Source organism: Mustelus asterias, chromosome 15 (assembly GCF_964213995.1).
Source record: "Mustelus asterias chromosome 15, sMusAst1.hap1.1, whole genome shotgun sequence".
Classification (NCBI taxonomy): Eukaryota; Metazoa; Chordata; class Chondrichthyes; order Carcharhiniformes; family Triakidae; genus Mustelus; species Mustelus asterias.
In genome coordinates this window covers 64,548,814-64,574,703 of record NC_135815.1, presented here as the reverse complement: position 1 = coordinate 64,574,703, position 25,890 = coordinate 64,548,814, and the positions used below count along the sequence as shown (strand labels likewise).

Here is a 25,890-nt window from a genome sequence, read left to right as displayed (position 1 = left end):
TTCAGTGACCTGTGTACCTGTACACCCAGATCCCTTTGCCTATCAATACTCCTAAGGGTTCTGCCATTTATTGTATATTTTGTATCTGTATTAGACCTTCCAAAATGCATTACCTCACATTTGTGTGAGTAGTAGTAGAGGCTGGTACAATTTTGTCTTTTAAAAAGCATTTAGACAGTTACATGGGTAAGATGGCTACAGAGGGACATGGGTCAAATGTGGGCAATTGGGACTAGCTTAGTGATTAAAAACAAAGGGGTGGCATGGACAAGTTGGATCGAAGGGCCTGTTACATAAGAACATAAGAACATAAGAAATAGGAGCAGGAGTAGGCCATCTAGCCCCTCGAGCCTGCCCCGCCATTCAATAAGATCATGGCTGATCTGAAGTGGATCAGTTCCACTTACCCGCCTGATCCCTATAACCCCTAATTCCCTTACCGATCAGGAATCCATCTATCCGTGATTTAAACATATTCAACGAGGTAGCCTCCACCACTTCAGTGGGCAGAGAATTCCAGAGATTCACCACCCTCTGAGAGAAGAAGTTCCTCCTCAACTCTGTCCTAAACTGACCCCCCTTTATTTTGAGGCTGTGCCCTCTAGTTCTAGTTTCCTTTCTAAGTGGAAAGAATCTCTCCATCTCTACCCGATCCAGCCCCTTCATTATCTTATAGGTCTCTATAAGATCCCCCCTCAGCCTTCCAAATTCCAACGAATACAAACCCAATCTGCTCAGTCTCTCCTCATAATCAACACTGTTTCCATGCTGTAAACCTTTATGACTCTATGACTCGAATAGATGGCTCAGCACCCCACTAGGAATCTCTGGCAAACCCAATACTGCTCTAAAAATACAATGCATCCGGAAGGCCAATTTTCTAATTTCTCATAATTTTATTTCCTACTTTTCCGGTGGGCATGATCCAGTCAAGATTAATGCAAATTGGCCCCCGCCTCCCCTCGCGGCCCCGGCCCACCCGCCGGGGCCATGCCGGCTCCGGCCCCCCTGCCGGCAGAGGGCCAGCCGCCGGCCCCCCCCCCGCCGGCCCAGCAACCTCCCCCGCTGGGGCCCCGCAGGCCCCGCAATCCCCCCCGCCGGCCCTGCGATCCCCCCCGCCGGCCCAGGGCCCCGCCGGCCGCGGCCACCCCCCCACAGACACGGCACCAGGCACCTTCCGGCCAGGCTGGCCCCGCACGCCTATCGGCCAAGCTCGGCCGGGCCGGCCCCGGCCCGCCCCTCGGGCTTGGGCTCGGGCCCGGCCCCACCCCCCGGTCCGGCTGGCCTCGGCCTGGCCGGCCCTGGCCCCCCCTCCAGCCCCTGCCCCCCCCCCCCCCCTCCAGCCCCTGCCCCCCCCCCCCCCCCCCCCCCCCCCCCTCTGACCCCGTTTTCCCCCCCTCCCTCCAGCCCGGCCGGCCCCGGCCCCCCTGTCCGGTCCGCCCCAGGCCCCCCTCTGGCCCGGCCCGGCCGGCCCCGGCCCCCCCTCTGGCCCGGCCCGGCCGGCCCCGGCCCCCCCTCTGGCCCGGCCCGGCAGGCACCGGCCCCCCCTCTGGCCCGGCCCAGGCCCCCCCTCCGGCCCGGCCTTCCCCCCGGCCCGGCCGGCCACTGCCCCCCCTCCGGCCCGGCCAGGCCGCCCCCGCCTCCCCCGGCTCGGCCCGGCCGCTCCCGCCCCGGCCCGGCCCGGCCGCACCCCCCCGGCTCGGCCCGGCCCCCCCCACCACCCCCGCCCCGGCCGCTCCCGCTCCCCCGACCCGGCCCGGCCGCCCTTGCCCCCCTGGCCGCCCTGCCCCCTGGCCCCCCCCTATCTCCTGCCCGGCCGCCCCTCCCTCTGGCCCCATCGCCCTGCCCCTCCCCGCCCGTCGACCCGCCCCTCGCCATCCCGCCTTCACCGTCTGTCCCGCCCGCTGCCCCGGCCTGCCCCGCTCGCCGCCCCCGACTGCCTGCCCCACCCTGCCTGACTGCCCTCGCCCCTCCCCAGCCGGCCCCGCCATCCCCCCCCCTTGCCGGTCCCGCCACCCCCGTCAGCCGGTCTGGCTGCCCCCCCCCCCCACCACCCCTCTCCTCGCAGGTGCTGCTCCTGCTCCTCAAAGGCTCTCCCTCCTCTCACAGCCATCGTCTCTCCTTTCACAGGCATCACTCTTCTCCTTTCCTCACAGACATCACCTTTCCCTCACAGCCACCCTCTCGGGTGACACTACCGCTCCGCAGTTGACTTTCATTGTCACAATTGCCCTTACAGCTAATATTGCCGCTGTTGCTGTCGTCATTCGTCTGGTCACAGAGCATTTTCATCTTGCACTTATAAGCGCAAGAAGTATAAATTTTTTTTTCCGCTTTGAAATTTGGTTTTCTTGCATCTGTCCTGATGAGTTGAAGACAAAAAGCTTCCAACAGTATGTTTCTTATTTTCAGCAATACTTCCACCATTATCAGCACTAATTGGGTAGAGGAACTGGCTAGAATGCATTTTTTCGATGCAAAATAGGAGAGAAATTAATATGGAATATTTTCCAGTATCTCTTAAAATTGAGGCAGGTGGAAAGAGTTGCACTGATCTCCCTCATTGCTCACCATTCCTCCCCATCTCCTCACCATCCCACCTGAGATAGTTGTAATTTGTTTCTCATGATCTATTCCTTCTGATTGTAGGTCCAGAAATTATCTCATCCAGAGCATTGCCGCCAATTTCAGCCAAAATCAAAGATAGTCTGGTGAGTGTGTGCTGTGAAGCATTTTTTTGTTTCATACAGGATTTGGGAATCTGCGAACTAGCTTTCACTGTTCTGCATCCTTTGTTCCTGTTTGCTTGTTGTTGCCAGGGTTACTATGTTGGGGTCTTGGTTTACTGATCATAAAACAAATTATAACCCGTGAAATCATTGGATACTGTCAGTGATGCAACATAAAACCTGCACCAGGAGATTCCATGTTACATCATGGTAAAAGTTCTGGTTGGAAGCTTTTTCCCAGGGCAGAAATGGCAATTACAAGGGGGAACAAGTTCAAGGTAAGAGGAGAAAGGTTCAGTTGAGATGTGCGGGGCAAATCTTTTACACAGAGGGTGGTGGGGCACTGCCAAGTGAGGTGATTGAGGCAGACATGTTAGCGACATTTAAGACTTATCTGGATAGGCACATGAACAGGCGGGGAATAGAGGAATACAGGTGGTTGGTCTAGATTAGACAACGTGGTCAGCGCAGGCTTGGTGGGCCGAAAGCCTGTTCCTGTGCTGTATTGTTCTTTTGTCATCGCCCTCTGTCTCCTCCAATTTAAAGTTCAAAGTTTAATTATTAGTGTCACAAGTAGGCTTACGTTAACACTGCAATGAAGTTACTGTGAAAATCTCCTAGTCGCCACACTCTGGCGGCGCCTGTTCAGGTACAGTGAGGGAGAATTTAGCATGACCAATGCACCTAACCAGCACCTCTTTCAGACTGAGAGGGGAACTGGAGCACCTAGATGAAACCCACGCAGACATGGAGAGAATGTGTAGACTTCGCAAAGACAGTGACCCAAGCCGGGAATCAAACCCGTGCCTGGTGCTGTGAAGCAGCAGTGCTAACCACTGTGCTGTCCGTTGAATCCACTTTATCAAATTTTGAATCCACTTTATCAAATTACCATGTATCCCATGTGCATTTGCCTTCTTTATAATTCTCCCATGAAGAACCTTGTCAAAGGCTTTGCTGAAATCCATGTAAACTCCATCAACTGCACAACCCTCATCTACACACCTGGTCACCTCTTCAAAGAATTTAATCAAATTTGTTTGGCATGACCTCCCTCTGACGAAACCACGCTGACTATCCGTGATCAAACCTTGCCTCTCCAAATGGAAATTGTTACGACGCAGAGGTTAATCTCCTGAACCTCGCGTTGTAATCTGCTGTAATTATTTGGGAAGGTGTTATCTGTTCTTAATTAACGGTTAGAGGTTCATTAATATAAAGGCCTGACACTTGCTTTAATTGAATAATTAACGTATTTTATTTAAACAGCCAGGAACTTTAAACAGCCAGAAACTTTAAATCACGGGTAGATAGTTTTCTGATCGATAAGGGAATTAGGGGATATGGGGAGCAGACGGGTAAGTGGAACTGATTCGCTTCAGATCAGCCATGATCTTGTTGAATGGCGGGGCAGGCTCGAAGGGCCAGATGGCCTACTCCTGCTCCTATTTCTTATGTTCTTATTAACTAAACAAGTAACATATTAATTAAAGTACGTTTCAACTGAAATGCTGTACAGATGATACAAGGAACATGCATTACCAAAACCGTAATAACGGAAATAGAATAAATCAAAAATAATATATACCCAGGTCTGATAGCATTTGGAGGTTTTTGGAGTTCTTCGGTAGTTGTCCGCTGTCTGTAGGTCTTTCTGACTCAGTATCCTTCTGTTAGATAGCTGGATAATTCTCTTAAGAGATATTTAAACTGGCAGAGTGGTGTAATGCTCTAGAAATGAATGCTGGCTTATTTGACAGGCTGCCCTGGCCTCTGGAGATGTTCTTCCAGGATGTGCTCCCTTGAAATGGCTGTTGCTTTTGCCTTTATACTTGCTATGACCTCACAATTTTCTTACGCCACGATTGGTTTGAGGTTGTCAACACTATCAAATTCAAATCTGATAGGGTCTTAATTGTTGTGTTTTCTTTAAACTCATAGGCTGTTAGCTGAATGTCTTCTCTAAACTCATAGGCTAACAAAAATGCAAAAACCTGCAGAGCTGGTTACCAAGGCAACCATGATGCTTTCGGTCCTTTTGAAACAAATGTTGCAACCTGCAGTTTGTGTGCACAGAACTCAAAAAGAGCTTTTAAAGGGACCACACTGTTTTCTTTCCTTCTAACATTCTTTATAATTCTTTTCTATATAAACATTATTTATATCTTTAAAAACTCAACTTCACAACTAGATTCTATCCTTCAGAATTTTCTCCATTATTTTCCCTACCACTGATATGAGACTCACTGGTCTGTAGTTCCCTAGCTTATCTCCTCAATCCTTCTTAAATAGTGGAACCACATTAGTTGTTCTCATTGGATGAGTATTTGAATAGAAACACTGTGCAGGGGTACAGGGAAAAGACGGGAATGGCACTAAATCATAATGCTTATTTTGGGAGCTGGTGCAGACATGATGGGCCAAATGGCTTCTTGAGCTGTAACAATTCTGTGATTCTGAGATTGAATACATGCATTTATGGGCAAAGGAATAAAAACATATTTCAAATAACTGAGCTTCAGGAAACTGGCATCAAGCACAATCTAGAGCTGAACCCAAGCCAGTTTTTAGTATTCATTGTCAGTCTGGGTGACAAGAAGGTAAATTTTGGATTCAAGGAGATTTGAAGCATTTAAACTGAATTGTCCAAATCCCATATGGAATTGAATTGATTGTAATGTCAGTCAGTTGGTAGCTACTAATACCACCAAGTAATCGTTAAAGGTTAGCATTTAACTATTTTTTCCTTTGTCACCAGACTGGCCCTTTAAAGTTGCAAACACCTGGGTTATCCACGTACAATCAAGAACTCTGGTTAATGTGCCGCTTTGAACTGAACAAGTCCGCAGGTATGGTCATCCAAGTAAGGGGCAAGTTATTATACTTCATTTTATTTTACAAGTTTTTTAACAAGGCCTTTGATAAGATACCGCATGGTAGGTTGTTGCACAAGGTTAAATCTCACAGGATCCAGGGTGAGGTAGCTAAATGGATACAAAATTGGTGTAGTAAGAGTTTTAACAACGCCGGGTTAAAGTCCAACAGGTTTATTTGGTAGCAAATACCATTAGCTTTCGGAGCGCTGCTCCTTCGTCAGATGGAGTGGAAATCTGCTCTCAAACAGGGCACAGAGACACAAAATCAAGTTACAGAATACTGATTAGAATGCGAGTCTCTACAGCCAACCAGGTCTTAAAGATACAGACAATGTGAGTGGAAGGAGCATTAAGCACAGGTTAAAAAGATGTGTATTGTCTCCAGACAGGACAGCCAGTGAGATTCTGCAAGTCCAGAAGGCAAGCTGTGGGGGTTACTGATAGTGTGACATAAACCCAACATCCCGGTTTAGGCCGTCCTCATGTGTGCGTAACTTGGCTATCAGTTTCTGCTCAGCGACTCTGCGCCGTCGTGTGTCGTGAAGGCCGCCTTGGAGAACGCTTACCCGAAGATCAGAGGCTGAATGCCCGTGACCGCTGAAGAGAACAGTCTCGCCTGGTGATTGTCGAGCGGTGTTCATTCATCCGTTGTCGTATCGTCTGCATGGTTTCCCCAATGTACCATGCCTCGGGACATCCTTTCCTGCAGCGTATCAGGCCTGCAGCGGAGCAGTTGAACCAGGAGCACTCCTCGTCACATGGATGTCTCGGCACTCTACACCAGCATCCCCCACGATGATGGCATTGCTGCAATGGCCTCAGTACTCAACGCCGACAACTGCCAGTTTCCAGATGCAATTTTACATCTCATCCGCTTCATCCTGGACCACAATATCTTCACCTTCAACAACCAGTTCTTCATCCAGACACACGGAACAGCCATGGGGACCAAATTCGCACCTCAATATGCCAACATCTTCATGCACAGGTTCGAACAAAACTTCTTCACCGCACGGGACCTTCAACCGATGCTATACACTAGATACATCGATGACATTTTCTTCCTTTGGACTCATGGTGAACAATCACTGAAACAACTCTATGATGACATCAACAAGTTCCATCCCACCATCCGGCTCACCATAGACTACTCTCCGGAATCAGTTGCATTCTTGGACACACGCATCTCCATTAAGGACGGTCACCTCAGCACCTCACTGTACCGCAAGCCCACGGATAACCTCACGATGCTCCACTTCTCCAGCTTCCACCCTAAACACGTTAAAGAAGCCATCCCCTACGGACAAGCCCTCCGTATACACAGGATCTGCTCGGATGAGGAGGATCGCAACAGACACCTCCAGACGCTGAAAGATGCCCTCATAAGAACAGGATATGGCGCTCGACTCATTGATCAACAGTTCCAACGCGCCACAGCGAAAAACCGCACCGACCTCCTCAGAAGACAAACACGGGACACAGTGGACAGAGTACCCTTCGTCGTCCAGTACTTCCCCGGAGCGGAGAAGCTACGGCATCTCCTCCGGAGCCTTCAACATGTCATTGATGAAGACGAACATCTCGCCAAGGCCATCCCCACACCCCCACTTCTTGTCTTCAAACAACCGCACAACCTCAAACAGACCATTGTCCGCAGCAAACTACCCAGCCTTCAGGAGAACAGTGACCATGACACCACACAACCCTGCCACAGCAACCTCTGCAAGACGTGCCGGATCATCGACACAGATGCCATCATCTCACGTGAGAACACCATCCACCAGGTACACGGTACATACTCTTGCAATTCGGCCAACGTTGTCTACCTGATACGCTGCAAGAAAGGATGTCCCGAGGCATGGTACATTGGGGAAACTATGCAGACGCTGCGACAACGGATGAATGAACACCGCTCGACAATCACCAGGCAAGACTGTTCTCTTCCTGTTGGGGAGCACTTCAGCGGTCACGGGCATTCGGCCTCTGATATTCGGGTAAGCGTTCTCCAAGGCGGCCTTCGCGACACACGACAGCGCAGAGTCGCTGAGCAGAAACTGATAGCCAAGTTCCGCACACACGAGGACGGCCTCAACCGGGATATTGGGTTCATGTCACACTATTTGTAACTCCCACAGTTGCGTGGACCTGCAGAGTTTCACTGGCTGTCTTGTCTGGAGACAATACACATCTTTTTAGCCTGTCTTGATGCTCTCTCCATTCACATTGTTTTGTTTCTTAAAGACTTGATTATTTGTAAGTATTCGCATTCCAACCATTATTCATGTAAATTGAGTCTGTGTCTTTATAAGCTCTGTTTGTGAACAGAATTCCCACTCACCTGAAGAAGGGGCTTAGAGCTCCGAAAGCTTGTGTGGCTTTTGCTACCAAATAAACCTGTTGGACTTTAACCTGGTGTTGTTAAACATCTTACAGAACATTGAATACAGGAGTTGTTGAAGTTGTACAAGACGTTGGTAAGGCCACACTTGGAATATTGTGTCCAGTTCTGGTCACCCTATTATAGAAAGGATGTTATTAAACTAGAAAGAGTGCGGAAATGATTTACTAGGATGCTCCTGGGACTTGTTGGTTTGAGTTATGAGGAGAGGCTGGATAGACTGGGACTATTTTCCCTGGAGCGTAGGAGGCTTAGGGGTGATCTTATAGAGGTCTATAAAATAATGAAGGGCATAGATCAGTTAGATAGTCAACATCTTTTCCCAAAGTCTAAAACTAGAGGGCATAGATGTAAGGTGAGAGGGGAGAGATTTAAAAGGGTCCAGAGGGTCAATTTTTTCACACAGAGGGTGGTGAGTGTCTGGAACGAGCTGTCAGAGGTAGCAGTAGAAGCGGGTACAATTTTGTCTTTTAAAAAGCATTTAGACAGTTATACGGGTAAGATGGGCATAGAGGGAATGGGCCAAACGCGGGCAATTGGGACTAGCTTAGTGGTTTAAAAAAAAGGGTGGCATGGACAAGTTGGGCCGAAGGGCCTATTTCCATGTTGTAAACCTCTATGACTATATAGTTTGAACAGGTGTAAATGACTGATTGCCATCCAGTCTCAGATCTCAAATTTTAGACTGCAGTGTAGATTTTGAGATGAGCAGGAGGGCTCACCTTAACTTTCTTCATGCTGAACACTTTGAAAGGAGAAAATTAAAATTATGGACAAGGTGCTTTAGGACTGATTCATCATTCTGATTGGGTGTATTGTAGGAAATTGTAAGTGTGCCATCTGTGAATTACGACTAATCAAAATGAAGTTGAAAAATCATGTACTGTGATCCTGCTGTAAACTCTGTGCAACTGCTGCTCTCTGCATGTAGAGTTTCCACAATACTGGTGCACACAGTTATGGAAGGGGTGCAGAAATTGAAAATTTGTTGTTGCCAGTAGCCAACCACTTTGTGTGTCCATTATACTTAGCTTTCAGTTTTTCTTTAGTCTCACTTTCTTAATTCTGAATTTACAGCTATGTTGATTCCCCAGATTGGACACCTCTGATGAATCAAAGAATTATAATGAACAAATTCAAATAAGAATCCTGATCTCCTAGTAGGGGCATAGGAACAGGACTAGGAATAATATCTCGTATTCTGTAAGATCATGGCTGATCTGTGATCCAATGCCACAAACACATCTTTTCCCCACTTTCTTTTAATGCCTATTAACAAAAATACATCAATTTCCAATTAAAACTTAACATACAAATATAGAAACATAGAAAATAGGAGCAGGAGTAGGCCATTCAGCCCTTCAAGCCTGCGTTGCCATTCAGTATGATCATGACTGATCCTCAACACCATACTCCTGCATTCTTCGCACAGACCTTGACACCTTTAGAGTCTCAAAATATAATTTTTTATTAAATGTATTCAGTGACTTAGCCTCCACAGCCTTCTGTGGTAGAAAATTCCACATGTTCACCATCCTCTGTGTGAAGAAGCTTCTCTTCATCTCAGTTCTAAATGGCCCACCCTGTATCCTTAGAATTTACAGACCCTTGTACGAGATGCACAGTCTGAGGAAACAACATCCCTGCATCCAGTCTGTCTAGTCCTGTAAAAGTTTGATACGGTTCAATGAGATCCCCGCTCATTCTTCTAAACTCCAGCAAATACAGGCCTACTCGACCCAATCTCTCCTCAAATTACAATCCTGCCATTCCAGGAATCAGTGAGCTCTATACAGCTGCAGTAAGAAATCCATGCTCCTGTACTCAAGTCCTCTTGCAATGAAGGTCAATATACCATTTGTGTTCTTAACAGCTTGCAATACCTGCAAACATGCTTTCAGTGACTGTTTACAAGGACACCCAAGTCCCTTTATGCCCCAATCTATCCCAAATTCAATAATACTCTACCATTCTGTTTCTCTATCCGAAGAGGATAATTTCACATTCATCCATGTTATAAAGAACAAAGAAAAGTGCAGCACAGAAACAGGCCCTTCGGTCCTCCAAGCCTGTGCTGATCATGATGCCCTAACTAAAAAAAAACCTTCTGCCTTACTGGTTCGTATAAAGAACAAAGAAAAGTAGTTAGTTATAGTTAGTCTTGCTAGTTATACAGCATCTGTCATGTATTTGCCCACTCATGCAGCTTGCCTAAATTACCTTGATGCCTCTTAACATCCTCTTCACCATTTGCATTCCCATCAAGTTTCATATCATCAGAAAAGTTGGAAATGTTACATTTGGTTCCGTCATCCAAATCATTGACATATATTATGAATAGCTGGGGCCCAAGCATCGAACCCTGTGGAATCCCACTAATCGCCACCTTGCACTTCAAAAAAGACCAATTTAATCTTACTCTCTGTATCCTGTCTGCTAGTAAGAGTTTTAATAACACCAGGTTAAAGTCCAACAGGTTTATTTGGTAGCAAATGCCATTAGCTTTCGGAGCGCTGCTCCTTCGTCAGATGGAGTGGGAAATCTGCAGATTTCCACTCCATCTGACGAAGGAGCAGCGCTCCGAAAGCTAATGGCATTTGCTACCAAATAAACCTGTTGGACTTTAACCTGGTGTTGTTAAAACTCTTACTGTGTTTACCCCAGTCCAACGCCGGCATCTCCACATCCTGTCTGCTAACCAGTTCTCCATCCATGTCAATATTCTACCCCCAATCCCATGTGCTTTAATTTAGCACACTAGCCTCTGTTGCAAAGTTGGATAGAGTAATTGTAGCTTGGTGTTTGTAAAATTGTAAAATGCTAGGGAGAAAGCATTGCATGGTCCCTTTAAAAGATGGTGCTTTTTCTGTGCTTAGAGAGTGCAGTAAAAATGCAGGTACATAGGGAGCCCCAATTTGAAACATTTAATCGAAAGGCCAAGCAGCCGTTTTTACCAAGACTTTTGAATTTAGCCAATCAATTTGGATCAGGCACTTAGATACCAAGAACCTATTAAATTTAAATCTGATGGTTTTGACATCCTATTGTGGGAAATATTGATATATCATCACAGGTATAAAAGAAGGGGAAAGTGGTACAAAAAGAGAGAGCAACTGCCACCTCCCAGAGATAACAGCTCTCAGAGAGAGAGAGAATCGCTGACTCTTGTAGCTTCATCGATGTCTTGGAAAAAGCACCATCTAGATAGCAAAGGTACCAAAGAAGAAAGAAGTTCCAGACAGAAGAATCAACAGAGAAGGCCCAGAATATTCCGGAAGACACAAAACCTGGCTGTAATTTAGAAAGTGACTAAATTCTATTTTTGTTAATGAATGGGAATTGTATTTATTGGAACAACATACCATTAAAACCTTGTTTTATTCAGGAATAGTTAATAGTTAGAAGGGATTTATTCGGTTTGTTAATAGTTTAGTTAATTTGTTCATTGTTAGATAAATAAGTTGTTACGTGTTGATTTTAGGATGAGTGTCAGGGAGTTATTTTGTATTTAACAACAACAATTTGCTGAAGCGCAGGTCACACCACTTTTTACAGATTATAAGGCATGGTACTCCTTGGGTGTTAGTTCTCAGGGGGGCGGGGGGAATCAATCTCTGCTTTATAACACCTCCCCCCTTATGTGGGACTTCATCAAAAGCTTTCTGAAAATCCAAATACACCATTTCCTTATCTATTCTGCTAGTTACATCCTCAAAAAAACTCCAGTAATCATAGAAATCATAGAAACCCTACAGTACAGAAAGAGGCCATTCGGCCCATCGAGTCTGCACCGACCACAATCCCACCCAGGCCCTACTCCCATATCCCTACATATTTACCTACTAATCCCTCTAACCTATGCATCTCAGGACACTAAGGGCAATTTTTTAGCATGGCCAATCAGCCTAACCCGCACATCTTTGGACTGTGGGAGGAAACCGGAGCACCCGGAGGAAACCCACGCAGACACGAGGAGAATGTACAAACTCCACACAGACAGTGACCCAAGCCGGAATCAAACCCAGGTCCCTGGAGCTGTGAAGCAGCAGTGCTAACCACTGTGCTACCGTGCCGCCCAGTAGGTTTGTCAAACATCAATTCCCTTTCATAAATCCATGCTGACTTTCCCAACTCCCATTGATATTTTCAAAGTGAGGGTTGTCACATCCTTTAGCATTTTCCCTACCACTGTAGTCTGTAACTCCCTGTTTTCTTCCTCCCACCTTTTTTAAATAGCAGGGTAACATTTGTCACTCTCCAGTCTGCCAGGACTATTGCAGAATCTATAGAATTTTAGAACATGACAACCAATGCATCCACTGTTTCCATACCACTTCCTTTAGTATCCTAGGATGTAGATGTGTAAGGGGAGACGGTGGCCCAGTGGTATTGTCACCTGGGTTAGTAATTCAGAGCTCTGAGGACCCGGGTTCGAATCCCACCATGGCAGATGGTGAAATTTGAATTCCAATAATGTTCATAGATTCCCTACAGTACAAAAGGAGGCCATTTTATGGGGCGGCACGGTAGCACAGTGGTTAGCACTGCTGCTTCACAGCTCCAGGGGCCTGGGTTCGATTCCCGGCTTGGGTCACTGTCTGTGTGGAATTTGCACATTCTCCCCGTGTCTGCGTGGGTTTCCTCCGGGTGCTCCGGTTTCCTCCCACAGTCCAAAGATGTGTGGGTTAGGTTGATTGGCCCGGTTAAAAATTGCCCCTTCGAGTCCTAAAATGCGTAGGTTGGGGGGATTAGCGGGTAAATATGTGGGGGTAGGGCCTGGGTGGGATTGTGGTTGGTGCAGACTCGATGGGCCGAATGGCCTCCTCCTGCACTGTAGGGTTTCTATGATTTCTATGATTCTATGATTTCTAGATTGTCAAGCCTGCAGATTTATTGGCTTTCAGTCCCATCAATTTTTCCAGCATTTTTTTTGAGGCAATATTAATTTCCTTCAATTCCACCTCCTGACTAGATCCTTGGCTCCCTGGCATTTCTGGGAAACTATTTGTATCTTCCTCCATGAAGCCAGATCTAAAGTTGTTGTTTAATTGCTCTGCCATTTCCTTGTTAATATAAATTCTCCCGTTTCGGACTATTAGGGACCTACATTTGCCTTCATTCATCTTTTTCTATTTAGTAACTATAGAAACTTTTATGTTCCTTGCAACTTTACTCTCATAATCTGTTTTCCCTCTTAATCAATTTCATGGCCCTCCATTGCTGAATTCCAAACTTCTCCCAATCATCAGGCTTGCTTCTTTTTCTGGCAATTTTAAATGACTCCCCTTTGGATGCTTTTCTTGTTTTTTTGCACCAGAAAGGAAGGTATAACTGTTGCAACACATTTGTTTCTTAAATATCAGCCATTGCCTATCCACTGTCATTCTTAATAATGAGTTCTCCGATCTATCATAGCCAATGCATGGCTCATACCTTCATAGTTTCTTGTGTTTAGATTGAGGACCCTAGTTTCAGATTGGACTTCTTCACTTTCCATCCTAATGTAAAATTCTATTATGTTATGGTCACTGTTCCCAAAAGAACCCTGCACAACGACATTATTGTTGATACAGTGGTTAGCACTGCTGCTTCACAGTGCCAGGGACCCGGTTTCGATTCCCAGCTTGGGTCACTATCTGTGCGGAGTCTGCACGTTCTCCCCGTGTCCTCCCTGTGTCTGCATGGGTTTCTTCCAGGTGCTCCGGTTTCCTCCCACAGTCCAAAACACATGTTGGTTAAGTACGTGGACCATGCTAAAATTCTCCCTCAGTGCACCCAAAAGACGCCGAAGTGTGGCGACGAGGGGATTTTCACAGTAACTTCATTGCAGTGTAAATGTAGCTGTGATGTGGAGATGCCGGCGTTGGACTGGGGTAAACACAGTAAGAAGTCTCACAACACCAGGTTAAAGTCCAACAGGTTTATTTGGTAGCACAAGCCACAAGCTTTCGGAGCACTGCCCCTTCATCAGGTGAGTCTCCCCCCTCCCTCGTGCCGGCGTCTCCCCCCTCCCTTCGTGCCGCTGGCTCTCTCCCCCCCCCCCCCCCCCCCCCTCTGTTCGTGCTGCCGGCTCCCCCCCGCCCTTTGCGCCGCCGGCTCCCCCCTTCCCTTTGCACCGCCGGCTCCCCCCCTCCCTTTGCGCCGCCGGCTCCCCCCCTCCCTTTGCGCCGCCCCCTGGTTTGCACCCCCATCTCCCCGCCTTGGTTTGCACCCTCATGTGCCCCCCCCCCACCGGTTTGCACCCCCATGTGCCCCCCCCCCCCCGGTTTGCACCCCCATGTGCCCCCCTCCCCCCCGGTTTGCACCCCCATGTGCCCCCCCCTGGTTTGCACCCCCATGTGCCCCCCCCCCTGGTTTGCACCCCCATGTGCACCCCCATGTGCCCCCCCCCTGGTTTGCACCCCCATGTGCCCCCCCCCTGGTTTGCACCCCCATGTGCCCCCCCCCCTGGTTTGCACCCCATGTGCCCCCCTCCCCCCCGGTTTGCACCCCCATGTGCCCCCCCCTGGTTTGCACCCCATGTGCCCCCCTCCCCCCCGGTTTGCACCCCCATGTGCCCCCCCCCCCCCCCCCCCCGGTTTGCACCCCCATGTGCCTCCCCTCCTGGTTTGCACCCCCATGTGCCCCCCCCCTGGTTTGCACCCCCATGTGCCCCCCCTGGTTTGCACCCCCATGTGCCCCCCCCCGGTTTGCACCCCCATGTGCCTCCCCCCCGGTTTGCACCCCCATGTGCCCCCCCCTGGTTTGCACCCCCATGTGCCCCCCCCTGGTTTGCACCCCCATGTGCCCCCCCCCCTGGTTTGCACCCCATGTGCCCCCCTCCCCCCCCCCGGTTTGCACCCCCATGTGTCCCCCCCTCCCGGTTTGCACCCCCTTCTGCCCCCCCCCCTGGTTTGCACCCCATGTGCCCCCCCCTGGTTTGCACCCCCATGTGCCCCCCCCCTGGTTTGCACCCCCATGTGCCCCCCCCTGGTTTGCACCCCCATGTGCCCCCCCCTGGTTTGCACCCCCATGTGCCCCCCCCCCCCGGTTTGCACCCCCATGTGCCCCCCCCCCGGTTTGCACCCCCATGTGCCCCCCCCCCGGTTTGCACCCCCATGTGCCCCCCCCCCGGTTTGCACCCCCATGTGTCCCCCCCTGGTTTGCACCCCCATGTGCCCCCCCCTGGTTTGCACCCCCATGTGCCCCCCCCTGGCTTGCACCCCATGTGCCCCCCCCCCTGGTTTGCACCCCCATGCCCTCCCCCCCTGGTTTGCACCCCCATGCGCTCCCCCCCCGGTTTGCACCCCCATGCCCTCCCCCCCCGTTTTGCACCCCCATGTGCCCCCCCCCCCTGGTTTGCACCCCCATGCCCTCCCCCCCTGGCTTGCACCCCCACGTTCCCCCTCGTTTCCATTGGATTGAGAATTGGCTGACTGACAGAAACGAGGGGGTCGGAATAAACAAGTCCTTCTCTGGCTGGCGAAATGTAACTAGTGGGGTGCTGCAGGAGTCAGTTCTCAGACCTCAACTGTTTATAATCTGTATGAATGATCTGCACGCAGGGACAGAGTGTAGAGTAGCAAAATTTGCGGATGATACTAAAATAGGTAGGAAAGCAGGCAGTGAAGAGGATATAAAGATTTTAGAGACGGATATAGATCGGCTAGGAGATTGGGCCAAAAAATTGGCCGGTGGAGTTAAGAACAAAGAAAATTACAGCACAGGAACAGGCCCTTCGGCCCTCCAAGCCTGCACTGACCATGCTGCCCGACTTAACTAAAACCCCCTACCCTTTCGGGGAGCATATCCCTCTATTCCCATCCTATTCATGTATTTGTCAAGACGCCACCTCTGGCAGCATGTTCCAGGCACCCACCACTCTCTGCGTGAAAAACTTCCCCTGCACATCTCCCTTAAACTTTCTCCCTCTCATCTTGAATCTGTGCCCCATTGTAATTGACACTTTCATCCTTGGAAAAAGCCTCTAACTGTCCACCTTGTCTATGCCTCTCATAATTTTGTAGACTTCCATCAGGTAGTCTACAAAAGTAAAAACAATCCTAGTTCATTCAACCTCTACTCAGAGCTAACACTCTCAAGACCAGGGAACACCCTGATGAACCTCCTTTTCACTCTCTCCAAAGCTTCCATGTCCTTCTGATAATGTGGTGACCAGAACTGCATGCAATACTCCAAATGTGGCCTAACCACGGTTTTATATAGCTGCAACATGATTTCCCAACTCCTGTACTCAATGCCAGGCTGATGAAGGCAAGCATGCCATATGGCTTCTTAATCTCTTTGGCCACCTGTGTTGTCACTTATAGAGAACTGTGGACCTTCACACCCAGATCCCTCTGTATGTTAATGTTCCTAAGCTTTTTGCCATTTACAGTATAATTCACATCTAAACTTGATCCTCCAGAATGCATCACCTCGCATTTGTCTGAATTAAACTCTATTTGCCGTTTCTGTGCCCAAGTTTCCAATCTATCTATATCCTGTTGAATCCTCTGACAATCCCTGGCACTATCAGCAACTCCACCAATCTTTGTGTCATCTGCAAGCTTGCTAATCAGACCCCCCACGTTTTCCACCAGATTATTTATATATACTACAAACAGCAGAGGTTCCAGCACTGATCCCTGCAAAACATCACTAGCTACAGATCTTCATTCTGAAAAACACCCTTCCACCTCTACTCTCTGCCTTCTATAACCAAGCCAGTTTTGTACCCATCTAGCCAGCCCATCCTGAATCCCATGTGATTTTAGTTTTTGTACTAATCTGTCATTTGGGACCTTGTCAAACACTTTACTAAGGTCCATATAAACTACATCCAAAGCCCTTCCCTCATCAATTATCTTTGTCACGTCTTCAAAAAAACTCAATCAAGTTGGTGAGACATGACCTTCCCCATACAAAACCATGCTGCCTGTCACTAACTAGTCAATTTTCTTCCAAATGTGCATATATCCGGTTCCCCAGTATCTTCTCTAAAAGGTTCCCCAGCACTGACCACAGGCACACTGGCCAAAATTTCTTGGATTATCCCTGCCTCCTTTCTGAAACAAGGGAACGACATTGCCTATTCTCCAGAACTCTAGAACCTCACCTATGGTCAAAGAGGATGTGAAGATATCTGTTAAGCCCCAGCTGTTTCATTCCTCACCTCCCACAGTAACCTGGGATAGATCCCATCTGGCTCCAGGGACTTGTCTACCTTAATGCAATTTAGGATATTCAACATTTTCCTCCTTCAATATATTGACATTCGCTAGAGCATTCATAGACATCTATCTCTGACTTCAACACCTGTCATGTCCTTCTCCTTGGTGAATACCGATACAAAGTACTCGTTAGAGGTAGAGAGAAAATAGGGAACAATAGACCAGTGAGCCTAACGTCGGTACTGGGGAAGTTGCTGGAGTCTATTATCAAGGATCTCATAACTCGGCATTTGGAAGGCAGCAGTATAATCAGACAAAGTCAACATGGATTTACAAAAGGGAAATCATTCTTGACAAATCTATTGGAATTTTCTGAGGATATAACTAGTGAAGTTGACTGAGGAGAACCAGTGGATGTGATTTGTTTAGACTTTCAGAAGGCTTTCGACAAGGTCTCACATAACAGCCTACAATGTAAAGTTAAAGCACATGAGATTGCAGGTAAATGTCTTGAGGTGGAAAAAAAGCTGGTTAGCAGATAGGAAGCAAAGAGTTGGCATAAATGGGTCTTTTTTCTGATTGGCAGTCAGTGACTAGTGGGGTTCCGCAGGAACGCTAGGCTCCTAACTGTTCACATTATATATTAATGATTTGGAAGAAGGAACTGAATGTATTATCTCCAGATTTGCAGATGATACAAAGTTGGGTGGGAGGTGAGCTGTGAGGAGGATGCAGAGATGCTTTAGTGTGATTTGGACAGGCTGAATATGTGGGCATCTGCATGGCAAATGCAGTATAATGTGGATAAATGAGAGGTTATCCACTTTGGTAGCAATAATAGGAAGACAGATTATTACTTGAATGGATGTAAACTGAGAGATGTGAATATTCAATGAGACCTTGGAGTCCTCGTGCATCAGTCGCTGAAACTAAGTATGCAGGTACAGCAGGCAGTAAAGAAGGCAAATGGTATGTTGGCCTTCATAGCGATAGAATTTGAGTATAGGGATAGGAATGTTTTTGCTGCAATTGTATAGGGTGTTGGGGAGGCCACATCTGTAATATCGTGTGCAGTTTTGGTGTCCTTATCTGAGGAAGGATGTTCTTGCTATTGAGGAAGTACAGCGAAGGTTTGCCAGGCTGCTTCCTGGGGTGGCAGGTCTGTCATATGAGGAGAGACCAAATCGGTTAGGATTATATTCACTGGAGTTTAAAGGAGTGAGAGGGGATTTCATAGAAACTTACAAAATTTTAACAGGGTTGGACAGCGTAGATTCAGAAAGAATGTTCACAATGGTGGGGGAGTCCAGAACTAGGGACCATAGATTGAGGTTAAGGGGTAAACCTTTTAGAACTGGGGTGAGGAGAAATTTCTTCACCCAGAGGGTGGTGAATGTGTGGAATTCACTACCACAGAATATGGTTGAGGCCAAAACATTGTCTGATTTCAAGAAGAAATTAGATATAGCTCTTAGCTCTTGGGGCTAAAGGGATCAAGGGATATGGGAGGGAAGAGGGGATCAGAATTCGATGATCAGCCATGATCAAAATGAATGGCGGAGCAGGCTCGAAATTGAAATGTCAAATGGCCTACTCATGCTTCTTGTTTCTATGTTAAGGATCTCACCCACTTCGTGTGGCTCCTTGCATTATCCTTGAATGAGCCTATCTTTCTCTTGATACCCTCTTGCTCCTAATATCGGCATAAAATGCCTTGGGATTCTCTTTGACCTCGTTTACTAAAGACATTTCATGGCCTCTTTTAGCCCTCCTAATTCCACATTCATGTTCCTTCCTACTTTCACTCTACTCCTAAGGGCTTTGTCAGTTCCTTTTTCCTTTTGAGTAAGCTTACAATTTCCCTTGTCATTCATGGTTCCCGAATCCTGCCATTTCTATCCTTCATTTTTGCAGGGACATGCCTGTCCTGCACTTCAATCTGGAGTATTGTGTCCCGTTTTGGTCTCCTTTTTTGAGGCAGGATGTGGTGGCATTGGAGACAGATCAGAGGAGGTTCACCAGATTGATTCTAGGAATGAAAAAACAAAGAACAAAGCACAAAATAAATTACAGCACAGGAACAGGCCCTTTGGCTCTCCATGCCTGCACCGACCATGCTGCCTGACTGAACTAAAACCCCCTGTCCTTCCGGAGACCATATCCCTCTATTCCCATCCTATTCATGTATTTGTCAAGACGCCCCTTAAAAGTCACTACCGTATCTGCTTCCACTGCCTCCCCCGGCAGCGAGTTCCAGGCACCCATCACCCTCTGTGTAAAGGTATAGATGAGAGGCGGTGAATTTAAAACTGAGGTGAGGAGGAACTGCTTCTCGCAAAGGGTGAATTTGTGGAACTCGCAGCCCCATGGAGTATTGGAGTCTGAATGGTTCAATGGTTTCACGAAGAAGATAGATATAGTTCTAATGTTTTAAAAATGGGATATGTGGATATGGGGAGCAGGTGGGGTGGTGGACTTGAGACCAGGAAAAGATCAGCCATGATCTGATTGAATGGCAGAGCAGGCTGGAAGGGCTGAATTTGCTGCCATGTGCTCCTAATTCATATTTTTTGATGTTCCCCCCTCCTTTGCACCCCCATGTTAGGAATGGGTTAACATACCTTCCAATTAAGTCCGAAGATGATGTCAATTATCCAATAGAAGTCACTGACATATAAAGGGGTTACAAATGGCACTGGGAATTGGGGTGAATTGCATTTGGAGTTGATTCAGATAAAGGTAGTTTTGAAGAAGCAAAACGCGTGTTTCATTTGCTGAACAGCATCTCCCTCCTTTGCAGCCCCCAAGTCCCCCCTCCTTTGCAGCCCCCAAGTCCCCCCTCCTTTGCAGCCCCCAAGTCCCCCCTCCTTTGCAGCCCCCATGTCCCCCCTCCTTTGCAGCCCCCATGTCCCCCCTCCTTTGCAGCCCCCATGTCCCCGCTCCTTTGCAGCCCCCATGTCCCCCTTCCTTTGCAGCCCCCATGTCCCCCTTCCTTTGCAGCCCCCATGTCCCCCCTCCTTTGCAGCCCCCATGTCCCCCTCCTTTGCAGCCCCCATGTCCCCCCTCCTTTGCAGCTCCCATGTCCGCCCCAGGCTGGCGCCCCGCCCCAGGCCGGCGCCCCACCCCGCCCCAGGCCGGCGCCCCGCCCCAGGCCGGCGCCCCGCCCCAGGCCGGCGCCCCGCCCCAGGCCGGCGCCCCGCCCCTGGCTGGCGCCCCGCCCCGCCCCTGGCCGGCGCCCCGGCCGGCGCCCCGCCCCACCCCTGGCCGGCGCCCCGCCCCTGGCCGGTGCCCCGCCCTGCACCTGGCCGGCGCCCCGCCCCGCCCCTGGCCGGCGCCCCACCCCTGGCCGGCGCCCCGCCCCTGGCTGCCACCCTGCCCCGCCCCTGGCTGCCACCCTGCCCCGCCCCTGGCCGCCGCCCTGCCACTGGCCGCCGCCCCGCCCCTGGCCGGCACCCCGCCCCTGGCCGGCACCCCGCCTCTCGCCGGCGCCCCGCTCCTTGCCGGCGCCCCGCCCCGCCTCTCGCCGGCCCCCCGCCCTCTCCGGGGCTGCCCCCACGGCGCCCCCTCCGTGGCATGGACAGAGTAGATAAGGTGCTGCTGTTCCCCTTAGTTGAAGGGTCAGTCAGGAGGGGACATAGTTTCGATTTGAGAGATAGGAGGTTTAGGGGGGATGTGAGGAACAACTTTTTTGCCCAGAGTTTGGTGACGGTCTCAAATGCACTGCTTCAGAGGCAAGTTGCCTCACACCTTTTAAAAAGTATCTGGATGAGTACTTGGCACATTTTAACAATCAAGGCTATGGGCCAAATGCTGGTAAATGGGATTAGGACGGAGGACAGATGTTTCTCACATGTTGGTGCAGACTCGATGGGTCGCAGGGTCTCTTCTGTACTGTATGATTCTATGATTCTAACTCTACCCCATCCAAATCATTGACATGGATTGTGAATAGCTGGGGCCCATGTACTGATCCTTGGTGTACCTGCCAATCTGAGAATAACCTGTTATTCCTCCTCTCCGTTTTCTGTCCATTAACAAATCCTCAATCCATGCCATATATTACTCCCAATCCTATGTACTCTCATTTTATTTACTAATCTCTTGTGTGGGGGAAAATGTTTGAAATTTTGAAGATGTATATAAGGTTTTGCATTCTGAGAACCAAATTCTGGGGCGGCACGGTAGCATATTGGTTAGCACTGCTGCTTCACAGCTCCAGGGACCTGGGTTCGATTCCCGGCTTGGGTCACTGTCTGTGTGGAGTTTGCACGTTCTCCTCGTGTCTGCGTGGGTTTCCTCCGGGTGCTCCGGTTTCCTCCCACAGTCCAAAGATGTGCGGGTTAGGTTGATTGGCCATGTGAAAAATTGCCCTTAGTGTCCTGAGATGTGTAGGTTAGAGGGGTTGGGTGGGTAAATATGGAGGGATATGGGGGTAGGGCCTGGGTGGGATTGTGGTCGGTGCAGACTCGATGGACCGAATGGCCTCTTTCTGTACTGTAGGGTTCTATGATTCTATGTTTCTAACTCATAAACTGAAATTTGCAATATGCACATGAAAAATCCCATCCATTTTGTAAGGATGGTTATGACCCATGCATGGATTCAACTGTGGATTTGATGAGAATGCCAATTACCAATTATACTTGTAAATGCTATACCCAGCTTGTTGGACTCAGATAATTCACCAATCACAGTGGCAGTTTGTGAGCTATTCAGGGACATGGCTGACTCATGCATAGGCTTCATTTAATTTTAAAACTGGATGTGGGTAATCTTCTTTGGAATAATATATGAACAGTAAGGGTGTCTATTAAATCACATTTTGATTTTCTTCAGGTGTAGAATTCACAAAAAAGATTTCAATGATGGTTGCAATAAATGGAGTCATGCAAGATACCAGTGTACCAAACATCAGAGTTGATGCTCACAATCACACCCGATCACTTCACTGTACAAATGTAAGTTTTTGTAACTATTATTTGGAACTGTGATGCATAGTACTTTTTTAATTTTATGCACCTTCTCATATTTCCAAAAATGTATGTCATGATGGGAATTGAATAGCTCACTGAACTAACAGTGTAATTTCTTCCTTGGCACAGCTTTTGAATCCATTCTTGGCTAATGGAATGAAAGTCGCTCTGTAAAGATCTGGTGTTAGCAGTTTCAACACAGTTACACAGAAACATAGAAAAACTACAGCACAAAACAGGCCTTTCGGCCCCACAAGTTGTGCCGAACACGTCCCTACCTTTTAGGCCTACCTATAACCCTCCATCCTATTAAGTCCCATGTACTCATCCAGGAGTCTCTTAAAAGACCCTATTGAGTTTGCCTCCACCACCACTGATGGCAGCCGATTCCACTCGCCCACCACCCTCTGTGTGAAAAACTTCCTCCAACATTTCCCCCAGCACCTTAAACCTGTGTCCTCTCGTAGCAGCCATTTCCACCCTGGGAAAAAGCCTCCAAGAGTCCACCCGATCTATGCCTCTCAACATCTTATATACCTCTATTAGGTCTCCTCTCATCCTACGTCTCTCCAAGGAGAAAAGACGGAGCTCCCTCAGCCTATCCTCATAAGGCATGCCACTCAATCCAAGCAACATCCTTGTAAATCTCCTCTGCACCCTTTCAATCTTTTCCACATCCTTCCTGTAATGAGGTGACCAGAACTGAGCACAGTACTCCAAGTGGGATCTGACGAGGGTCTTATATAGCTGCATCATTATCCCCGGACTCCTAAACTCAGTCCCTCGATTGATAAAGGCCAGCACACCATACGCCTTCTTAACCACCTCCTCCACCTGCGGGGCCGATTTTAGAGTCCTATGGACCCGGACCCCAAGGTCCTTCTGATCCTCTACCGTACTAAGAGTCTTTCCCTTTATATTGTTGTTAAACTAAAACATTCACTTTGATTTACTAGGGAGTATTTTCACTTCACTGGTTCTGATGAAAATTCATCAACCTAAAGCATCAATTCTGATTCTCTCTGCCAGATCTACTGAGTATTTCCCACATTCTGTTTTTTTTTCAATTTCCAGCATCAGTAGTGTTTTGCTTTACTATTTTTGCATTATTGGGACTGGAGAAAGCAGAGGTAACTTTACCCAACATTTACTGCTGGAGGTGCCTGATGCAGGTACTGGGTGTGGTTCTGTTGGAAATCACCCCACATTGATTAGTAGAGGGTCAGGACTGGTGGAGACATCCCTGACTTAATCCTTTAACCTTATCTGCAAATAGTTCAATTAATTTGCTCTGTTGCATGACTGCAATCTCCTTCAGCCCTGTCTCTTTTGCATCCTCTGCTTTTCTGACCACTGTACATTCCTCTCATATTCTAATAAACTATCCTTTGAACTTTCTAAGTTTAAAAATAACTCAATGACTTGATTTTTAGGAACAGTAATATTACTGAGTGCTTTTTGACTGGGCCTTTTATTTAGAATCATAGAATCCACAGCGCAGAAGGAGGTCATTCGGCCCATCGAGTCTGCACCAACCACAATCCCACCCATACATTTACCCTAGCTAGCCCCCCACCCGACACTAAGGCGCAATTTAGCATGGCCAATCCACCAAACCCACATCTGATCTAAATAAAATCTATTAAAAATATATACATATGCAGCCTGTTATATACTGTTCAGATCAGTCATTTCATTTAAAAGATAACTCACATCATTGACCTTGATTACTGAGTTTATTGAACAGGAAATTATCCTGTTGTGGAATTCAAAGACAGCATCAGATGTTCTGTGCTGCCAATTTTGGAAATTAGCCATGTTCTGGTTGATCACTTGTTCTAGTGGTCCTGCAGCATCTACAGCTTGCCACCTGTAGAATCATAACAGCACAACAGGAAGCCATTTGCTCTTTGTTTGTGCCAGCTCTTTGGTAGATTTGTCCAACCAGCATCACTTAACTATTTTTTCCCTGCAGTTTCTTTTGCCTTCAGGAATTTGGCAGTATGGTGACACAGTGGTTAACACTGCTGCCTCACAGCGCCAGGGAATCAGCTTCAATTCCTGGGTCACTGTCTGCGTGGGTTTCCTCGGGTGCTCCGGTTTCCTCCCACAGTCTGAAAGATCTGCTGGTTAGGTGCATTGACCATGCTAAATTCTCCCTCGGTGTACCTGACAGGTGCTGGAGTGTGGCGACTAGAGGATTTTCACAGTAACTTCATTGCAGTGTAAATGTAAGCCTACTTGTGACTAATTAATAAACAAATACTCATCCAGGTACTTTTTAAAGGATGTGAGGTATCCCGCCTCCACCACCCTCCCAGGCAGTGCATTCCAGACTGTCACCACCCTCTGAGTAAAAAAGTTTTTCCTCAGATTCCCCCCCCAAACCTCCCTCCCCTCACTTTTAACTTGGGTCCCCTCGTAACTGACCCTTCAACTAAGGGGAACAGCTCTACCCTATCCCCCCTGTCCATGCCCCTCATAATTTTGAACACCTCAATCAGGTCACCCCTCAGTCTTCTCTGCTCCAATGAAAACAACCCAAGCCTATCCAACTGTTCATAGCTTAACATTCGGGCATCCAATTCCTGAGGTTGGAAGATACAAAGGCCAGACTAGCCACCTACATGAGGGAATCTTTGCAAATAAAAGGCACAATAATGGCCCCAGTAACTTATGGGCTACAATCAGCTTGTCTCCCTCTGATTGTTGTATGGGGACATGGACCCAGCCTTATAGGGAGAGATTGGCTCCAGCAGATCCAGCTGAAAAGGTTGGAGATCTTCAGGCCAGATGTGGGGGTACTCTACGAAGTTATTAGTAGATACCCTGGAGTTTTTCAAAGGGCTTGGGAAAAGTCAAAGAAGCCAAGGCCAAGATCTACATGGAGCCCAAGCTGCAGCTAGGTATTTTAGACCAGAAGACCATAAGACATAGAAGCAGAATTAGACCACTTGGCCCATCCGCCATTCAATCATGGCTGATATTTTTCTCATCCATATTCTCCTGCCTTCTCCCCATAACCCCTGATCCCCTTATTAATCAAGAACCTATCTATCTCTATCTTAAAGATACTAATGACCTGGCCTCCACAGCCTTCTGAGGCAAAGAATTCCACAGATTCTTCACTCTCCATCTGAAGAAATTCCTCCTCATCTCTGTTTTAAAGGATAGTCTTAAAGGATTAAGAAAGGGAATAGAAATGACCCTGGTAATTATAGACCGGTTAGTCTTACTTCGGTGGTTGGTAAATTGATGGAAAAGGTCCTTAGGGATGGGATTTACGACCATTTAGAAAGATGCGGATTAATCCGGGATAGTCAGCACGGATTCGTGAAGGGCAAGTCGTGCCTCACAAATTTGATTGAATTTTTTGAGGAGGTAACTAAGTGTGTTGATGAAGGTAGGGCAGTTGATGTCATATACATGGATTTTAGTAAGGCGTTTGATAAGGTCCCCCATGGTCGGCTTATGATGAAAGTAAGGAGGTGTGGGATAGAGGGAAAGTTGGCCGATTGGATAGGTAACTGGCTATCTGATCGAAGACAGAGGGTGGTGGTGGATGGAAAATTTTCGGATTGGAGGCAAGTTGCTAGCGGAGTGCCACAGGGATCAGTGCTTGGTCCTCTGCTCTTTGTGATTTTTATTAATGACTTAGAGGAGGGGGCTGAAGGGTGGATCAGTAAATTTGCTGATGACACCAAGATTGGTGGAATAGTGGATGAGGTGGAGGGCTGTTGTAGGCTGCAAAGAGACATAGAT

At 48.1% G+C, this 25,890-nt stretch overlaps 1 protein-coding gene across 4 annotated transcripts in view; it reads left to right on the top strand.

The window, feature by feature from the left end:
- Positions 1-25,890, top strand: part of tmem181 (transmembrane protein 181) — a 199,900-nt gene that overhangs the window by 24,954 nt on the left and 149,056 nt on the right. For all 4 annotated transcript variants that reach the window (XM_078230007.1, XM_078230009.1, XM_078230008.1 and 1 more), the window contains 3 exons: positions 2,650-2,711; positions 5,488-5,578; positions 21,992-22,113. In XM_078230007.1, coding sequence (XP_078086133.1) covers positions 2,650-2,711; positions 5,488-5,578; positions 21,992-22,113 — 275 coding nt within the window. The remainder of the gene's footprint in view (positions 1-2,649; positions 2,712-5,487; positions 5,579-21,991; positions 22,114-25,890) is intronic.